Source organism: Toxotes jaculatrix, chromosome 14, assembly GCF_017976425.1.
Source record: "Toxotes jaculatrix isolate fToxJac2 chromosome 14, fToxJac2.pri, whole genome shotgun sequence".
Classification (NCBI taxonomy): Eukaryota; Metazoa; Chordata; class Actinopteri; family Toxotidae; genus Toxotes; species Toxotes jaculatrix.
Genome location: NC_054407.1, coordinates 17753330 through 17760830, shown reverse-complemented (window position 1 = coordinate 17760830; position 7501 = coordinate 17753330). Strand labels below are relative to the sequence as shown.

Sequence of the window (7501 nt, the reverse complement as noted above, 5' to 3'; positions counted from 1 at the left end):
GATGGTTGCGATTATTTTCTCGATTAATCGTTTAGTCTATAAAATATCAGAAAATGGTAAAAAAAAATTATCCATTCAAAATTGTCAGAGTCCAGGGTTACGTCTTCAAATGTCTTGTTTTATCTGACAAAATATTTAATTTATAATAATATTAAACGGGGCTGTGTGGGATATCTTTATATTTGAGAGAAAAACAACATTGATTGGCATTCCTGCTTTACAAATGACTTAACTGGTTGTCAAAATAGTTATTTAGTTGCAGATCTATATTCAATACAGGACCACAAGCCACAGTACATCAGAGGCTCAGGTTATTATTGAATAACAAGAACATATACCACACATAGAGTCCAGTGCATTTTTAATTTAAAATGCCATTAAATAATTAACAAACACAATACATGAAGTGTGTTACAGGAATCCATTTCAATAAATCTTAAATAATATAAGTGGAAAATAAAAAGGACAACACATATCTTTAAACTTAAAGGATTTTGTGCATTAACAACATAAACAACAGGTTAGACATACATCTTCTTTAAAAACTGACTTTGTTTCCTCTTCATACACAACAATACATTACTTTGGTCACAAACTAAAGCTTTGGTGCATCAAAGGGAAGGTTCCAGATTTCAAAAGGCTGTCTCGATAAAAACCAAGCATCATCCAAACATTCAGTGTTTATCGTGCATTGCAAGTTTTGAAAAGTTGCCAGCAACCTCATACAGTATTAGCATTTGCTTATCATGCCTGTCAATTTGGATTTGAGCACATTCTCCTAAAATCACATGCAACTGCAATCAAGAAGCCCACCCTTTGAATGCAAGAATAATAAATTTGGTAAAAGAACAATACTATACTGATAAAAGGATCCCTCAAAAAGAAATATTCCCGATCAGATTTTTAACAATTTGTTAACTCATTTGGGTTACCTTGTGCAAAATGCTGATGGGAACATTAAAACTAATTGTCATTACATGTCCATAATGTCCACTCAAGCATTTCATCACACCTACTGTTTGTTCTTTTTTCATAAAAAGTTATAATTCTCTGAAATCTAACTGTAAACTACGGCTAATCAAGAGAAACAGGCACAAAAAATATTCCGTGTTTCAAAACATGCACTGATGTCAGTGGAAGATTAACGTTTGCTCTACATGCGTATCTGAAGTTAGAGGATTTTGCTAAATGAGAATGAAAATGTTTATTCACAGTTAACTACTGAATAAGTTGCAAGGATAAAGCTACGTTTTTGTTTCCCTTTCTTCTGAGAGAACAACTTTCATTATGATCCCAGTGCACAAGTGCATTTTAAAATATGGAATACCTTACAGTTCAAGTTTTAATATTCAGCTGCTGTAAGTTCAGTACTTCAGTTCACATCATACAAAAATACACTGCAGGTAGGATTGACCCAAAACAGATAAGTGGAATCTTGTAAGTCAACTAAAACTCTCTATGATGTTTAGCTGTTTGTGTGCGTGTATGTATGACTGTATACTGTATGTGTGCGTGCAATGTAAATGATATGTATCTACACTCATGAGTGTCATGGTGTGGTTTCACTTGTTCTTCTCTTCCAGTCCACTCTCCGCTCTCAGGGCCTGACTGCTGGCTGAAATGAAGCTGATCCAGTGTTTGAGGTCCTCAGGAAACTCAGGGCATTCGATCTGCGCACACAAACAGAAATGTTAGCAGAATGCTGTGGTGGAATAAAGCCACAGTCTGAATAGCAAACAAACTGGTCAGTCAATCAATGGCATCACCTTGTGATCCAGCTTCTAAACTTTTTGGAATTATTTTTTTCATTGTTTTATTTAGTAGTAAACAGCATAGTTTTATGTTTTGGGAGTGTTGTTTGGGGAAACCCAATGAGTTGATATCATCACCTTGGGCTTTAAGAAATTGTAATGGGTATTTTTTTGTTTTCTGAAATGTTACAGACCAAATGAAACAATCAATCTACAAAATAATCAGTAGACTAACTGATAAGGAAAATAATTGTTAGCTGCAGGCCTCCAACAGTTGTACCCATTCTTTCCACCTTTACTTCTACTTTTACATACCTTCCTTTTGCAGACAAATTCGATAATCCTCTCTGGGCTGCAGTGTACCACATTCTGCCTGCAGAGCATGACTGCCGATACGAAGCCATCTTTCTTGGATACAAAGCGCTGCTCCAAGTAAAATGCCTTCTCATCCCATCCTACTATTTTGGTCCGAATCTCAAAAGCCTCACGGAAGGCTAAGGAGCGCCGGTACCGAATTGTGGAAGCCCCTACCACCATTTTGGCCCCCAGTTTGCGTGAGGCCAAGAACAGGCCATTTCGCATGTAATGGTGGAAGCGAGCAAAGTCACACTCCCTCAGGTATCGAGAGTTGTTCATGTGGCCCATGTAGTCCAAATCATGGGGGAGGACCATGCCATCAATACTTTGCTCAGCTAGAATGTCCCATATTCTGGGTTGGAACCACGCCTCGATAAACACCTGGGCACCACGTAAGAAGTACCACACATCCAGACTGCAGAAGAGAAGGAGGAGAACTCCCAACACCAGCAGCAACATCTCTCTGGAACAACAGTACATAATTTATAAAACAGCACTTAACTTGAATTATACACTTATTTAAAACATCTCCTTGTGACTTAAGTTTTCCTTTAACATCTCCCATTAACTCAGATTATGGAAAACAACAGATTATCGTACCATAATTATACAGGTGCCACACCAGCACTGAGAACACATCAATTACTAAATGTGCTAAAATTTCTCCAGGTTAGTCCAATAATTGTTTTTGGAGTCAGACAAGAACGAGTAAAAATCAGTGCTCAGCTTCAGCTGCTACCATTGGTCCTACATCTTAACATACACATTAAGACAAATACACAATCAGCATTAAGAATAAGTCAAGAATTAAAGGACATGTCTCAGCAGGATTTAGAAAAAAACAGCGTTTTTGTAAATGCATTTCTCTTGAGTAGGCTCGATTACTGTAACGCTGGCTTTACAGATTTCTCTAAATAGTCGACGAGGCAGCTGCTGCTGATTCAAAACACTGTTGCTACAGTCCTCACTAAGATGAAGAAGGTGGATCACATCAGTCAAGCTCCCAGATCTTTGCACTGGCTTTCTGCACTGAATGCTTTAGTGTCGAAATACATTTCTGATCTGCTGCTATATTATGAAACATCCAGACCTATCAGACATCAGGCAGCCATGTTATGTAGTTTGTAGCTGTTTTGTGTCTCACTGGGGTTTTTGTTGGATTAAATCTCTTCATAATTGTTCTGCAGAAGTTTTGTATCTCTTTATGGGTTGCCTCTCTGTAGTAATTTTGCATCTTTCTGTAGCTGTTTTACATCTCTTTGTGGTCAATTTGCATCACTCTGTAATCATTTTGTGTCTCTCTATAGCTGTATTCAGTATGTTTGTGGTCATTTTGTGTCTCTAAAAACAGAATCTCTAGCTCTGGGCCCCCCTTGCCCCTCCAGTCTCTGGGCCTGTGCCCAGGCGGCCTGTTCAGTAATCCATCTATAGTTTTACTGTCTTTTATGTGTTATGTGAAGCACTTAAGCATGTATTGCCTTTGTTGTTATCCAGTTCACCTTGCCTTGCCACAAAAACTCTATACTTAGGGGAGTTAGTGTTTTCTTACTTCATGACCACGCTCACAATTAAATATTAAACTGAATCCACCTTTGACCTCATCAATGACAGCGCAGACGTGTAGGAAAACAAGAGGTCAGTGCTTTTTCACTCCTTGGCATAATATTACGGCTAAAAATAAAAAAGCAGCATACTCCTGTAATCACCCACTTCAACCTTGAGAGGACTGTGGGGCTAACGCTGCTCCATCCAACCTGCTGTGACAGCCAAATCTGTTAGCTTAGCTGCTAGCTACCAGCAGCTGGTGGCCTTGGCAGAATGGAGACCGTACTCGTACGAGCAAAGCCGCTATTCTAAAGTTTTCTTAATGTCGAAATTCAAGCATTAGAAATACAGACGGAAGATGTGTCCTTTTCTGACTGTAAAACTTACCGTGCGTCCTGAACACAGTGCTACCATGGGATGCGATGCAACTTGAAGATACCGGTAGAATGAATGAACATGACTTCCGGGTGGCCTGTGACGACGCGTAATTCCATTCGCCGCCTTGTCGGCATGGTTACGCGGTTATGTTTTCATATTCAATTATGATTAATAAACCTCAAGAAAACGTAAAAAGAAAATAAATAAATATTGCCCGTGCGCATTACATCTCCACGGCCCATCAGGGGATGTTTAACTTTTATTAAGGTTTGAGAAAATAGAGTTAAACATAATACGTGTCCTGTAACATATGAGCTCAGCTAACAGTCTGCACGTCCTGCCAGCAGCTGTTGGTGTCAATTGAACATCCTGTTGCTATAGCAACCGCTACTGACGGAATTACATCCAGCCTTTTTTCTTACCTGTGACCAAGAAAACATTAACAGACATCTATTGTCTAATGAGTTGCAAATAGAGCATTATAGCTCACTGTTAATTTACTTGTGGGCCACTGTTAATGTGGAATCTGTTTACTGGATAAACTATTCCAATGCAGAAAGACAATACGACTGATTTGACACAGCAATTTTATTGTTGTTTTACAGTACTTTCGGTCAAATTCTCATTTGTTGTGGCATATTTTTTCTGAATTGTAACCACTATCATTGATCTCCTGTCTTGACTTTCATTGAAAATATGTGAGGCTCTCTGCACACGTGCACCTAAATGCATAGTGAAGACATAAAAGTACATCAATAGGAGTTCAAAAATTTGTTTGTTTTAGTGCTTCTGTGATATGTGAACATACACTTTGTATACACTTTTCTATTAGTATGTAAGAAAGGATTATTCATTGCTATTTGCAGCCTCTAAAAACAATGACGTATGTTGTTTTTTTTTCTGCTGTTTCACTGAAGTATTGAGGTCTAAGCTCTCAGTACCAAAAGAATAAAGTAGGCACAAGCAAGTTCAAGTCAAACGGATTGGATGTCAACAGCCAACAGAAGACAACCATATTTCTAAGGATACTTTGAAACTTGGGCTGGTATATTAGCTGGCTCACAAAAAGCCAGTCTTAATAGCTGCCCATGCAATGCCTTATTTGTTCTTCTCCTCTAGTCCACTCTCTGCCCTGAGGGCCTGGCTGCTGGCAGAAATGAAGTTGAGCCAGTGCTGAAGGTCCTCTGGAAACTCAGGGCACTCCACCTGAAAGAAGCAAACCTTCAGTGTCAGTGTCCTACAGTGAACAAAGGATTTATTGAGATCTTGCCAATATGCAATTTGTATTTGTATTGAGATTTCCTTTCCTACCTTCCTTTTACACAGGTGCTGCATGATCTTGTCTGGGCTACTTCGTATGACACTCTGCTTACAGTACATGACAGCACACACCAACCCGTCTTTTGTTGACACAAATCTCTGCTCCAGGAAAAAGGCTTTGTCATCCCAAGTGACAATCCGACTCCGCAGCTCGTACCCCTCACCTATACACAGAGCTCTTCGGTAACGAATGGTGGTGGCCCCCACTACCATTGAAGCTCCGAGGGCTCGCAAGGCCTTGAACACACCGTTACGCGTGTAGAGAGAGAAGCGGGCAAAGTCACACTCCCGGAGGTAACGAGCATTGTTCATGTGACACATATCGATGTCATGGGGAGTGACCCGGCCTGTTAAGACCTGCTCTGCTGTAACATCCCAGATGGGAGGCTGGAACCAGGCCCGGAGGATCACCACTGCTGCCCGCAGGAAGTACCACACATCCAGACTGCAGAAGAGAGCCAGCAAAGCGCCAAGCCCCCACAGCACCCACCACATCTCTATAGGAAAAGGATACAAAAGCAGAAGAAGCAGTGGGGTTACAATGATGTGTAAATGCAAAATCATTAAAAGGAGAATTCTTGTGATATTCTCTTATTTTTGTTAGCTTAATATTGGTGGTGTAGCCTGAGGTAATTTGGTACACTTCAAGAGTTGGAAAGAAATCAAATCAACCCAAAATAATTACTGCCTCAAACACATATGTGGCACATTTACACACATTCTTCTAAATGGTGTAGTACACCAAGGCAAGTTCTGATCTGTATCTATCCGTAACTCACCTGAAAACCTATGGGACGGTGACAGTAACAACAGTGATTTGTGCTTCTAGTTTAGCTGTTTCACAAATGCCAGTCATACCAAACATTTTTATGCAGGTATATCTTTCTCGTGTATTTAATTTAATGTTTATTATAAAAGTGAAGATGCAGGATGAAACCTGTTCCTCTTTGTGTGTGTTAAACTACGGATAAAAGACCCAGTGTCGCTCAGCGTCTCCACTTTTCAGAATACCTGTGAACTGATTTAACGAAACGTGAAGGTGTAAACAGGTTTTGCAGGAAAGGCAGGTACTGGTTAAACCTCTCTGCAAAAATCGCATTTCTTCAGCGTACATGGTTATTTCAGAATAAAACAATGCTGTGTCAGAAATGTCATTCACTGGAGTTTAGAGTAATGTAACATGTAAGTTAGCGTTAACACTGGCAGGTCTGAAATCAGACTACCTGTTGAAGTAGTTAACCATAGTTTCCAGTCTGACTTTACGGCGAATGTAAACAAACTGGGAAACGTAAAATACTTCTAAAACGTCTTAAGGGGAATCCAGAAACACACACCTGTTGTCTGAGTCCTGACGTTCCTACTCAAATCTGCAGAGTCGACAGGTCTCACTCCATGCCGTCCGTTCAACGCGAGTAAAGCACAAAATGTAACTAAGTACATTAAATTACTTCCGGCAACGGCCGTCAAAATAAAAGCATCGACGGAGCGGGCGTTTTTGATGTTCAACATTGAATCACGATTAAAAGTGTACAAACTTGAAATGGAAGGATTAATCTTTAAGCATTCAGGGTTTTCTTTCATCTTAAAATTATCATTTAAGATCACGGGTAGGTCTGAGCTCATTTCAGGTTTTTTCAACTATAAGGGAATTTAATTTGAAGGTGAATGATATACTTCCTGTCATCCGAACGTGGCGTAGGCAGAATGGGCAGGGATTATTGGTTGTTCAGTTACCCATTGTAAACTACTAATAAAGTCATGTCAGTGATATCTCCGTCTTGACATTTAACAGTCTATATACCAGAGTTACTGGAGTTAACTTTAATGCTAGTGTGTATTGTATTGTATATTTTACAAGTGCACGTTTCTCTGCCTCAAATTTGATCGTAGCCCAAATGTATTACCATTATAAAAATCAAAAGTTTTTTAATTATTTCAGTTCATCATCCAAGGTCAGTTTATAGTAGCAGGGCCGGATAACCCCACAAGTAGGCTCCTACTGAAAAAAATATTCAAAAATAAACACCATGTAAGCCTTAAATCATCTGGAACATTAAACAGATTAAAACTACATTTTGACACGGTAAGATATTAAACAAAAAGATAAAATATAAATGAGAAAGGCACCCTGAGGCCGCATTTATTTCACT

At 39.3% G+C, this 7501-nt stretch overlaps 2 protein-coding genes across 3 annotated transcripts; both read right to left on the bottom strand.

Annotated features, from left to right (window-relative positions):
• Positions 1–326: 326 nt before the first annotated feature.
• On the bottom strand, positions 327–4099 carry LOC121192700 (protein THEM6-like). 2 transcript variants are annotated; one of them, XM_041054504.1, is made up of 3 exons: positions 4041–4099; positions 2067–2571; positions 327–1670 (listed from the first exon to the last, which is right to left on the bottom strand). In XM_041054504.1, exons 2-3 carry the CDS (start codon positions 2565–2567, stop codon positions 1563–1565), a joined length of 609 nt encoding a protein of 202 aa, XP_040910438.1. In that variant the 5' UTR covers positions 2568–2571; positions 4041–4099; the 3' UTR covers positions 327–1562. The 2 variants fall into 2 exon arrangements, with proteins under 2 accessions (XP_040910438.1, XP_040910437.1); XM_041054503.1 differs by lacking the exon at positions 4041–4099 and having other exon boundaries at positions 2067–4030.
• Positions 4100–4682: 583 nt separating this feature from the next.
• On the bottom strand, positions 4683–6771 carry LOC121192597 (protein THEM6-like). The gene is made up of 3 exons (XM_041054338.1): positions 6686–6771; positions 5343–5848; positions 4683–5237 (listed from the first exon to the last, which is right to left on the bottom strand). Exons 2-3 carry the CDS (start codon positions 5844–5846, stop codon positions 5130–5132), a joined length of 612 nt encoding a protein of 203 aa, XP_040910272.1. The 5' UTR covers positions 5847–5848; positions 6686–6771; the 3' UTR covers positions 4683–5129.
• Between the last annotated feature and the right edge of the window lie 730 nt (positions 6772–7501).

Excerpts from the sequence above, each read along its gene's own strand:
- LOC121192597 (XM_041054338.1), bottom strand. The coding sequence starts at position 5,846 with ATGTGGTGGGTGCTGTGGGGGCTTGGCGCTTTGCTGGCTCTCTTCTGC. Across the intron at positions 5,238-5,342 it reads AGCACCTGTGTAAAAGGAAG|GTGGAGTGCCCTGAGTTTCC; the intron begins GTAGGAAAGGAA and ends TGCTTCTTTCAG.
- LOC121192700 (XM_041054503.1), bottom strand. The coding sequence starts at position 2,588 with ATGTACTGTTGTTCCAGAGAGATGTTGCTGCTGGTGTTGGGAGTTCTC. Across the intron at positions 1,671-2,066 it reads AATTTGTCTGCAAAAGGAAG|ATCGAATGCCCTGAGTTTCC; the intron begins GTATGTAAAAGT and ends TTGTGTGCGCAG.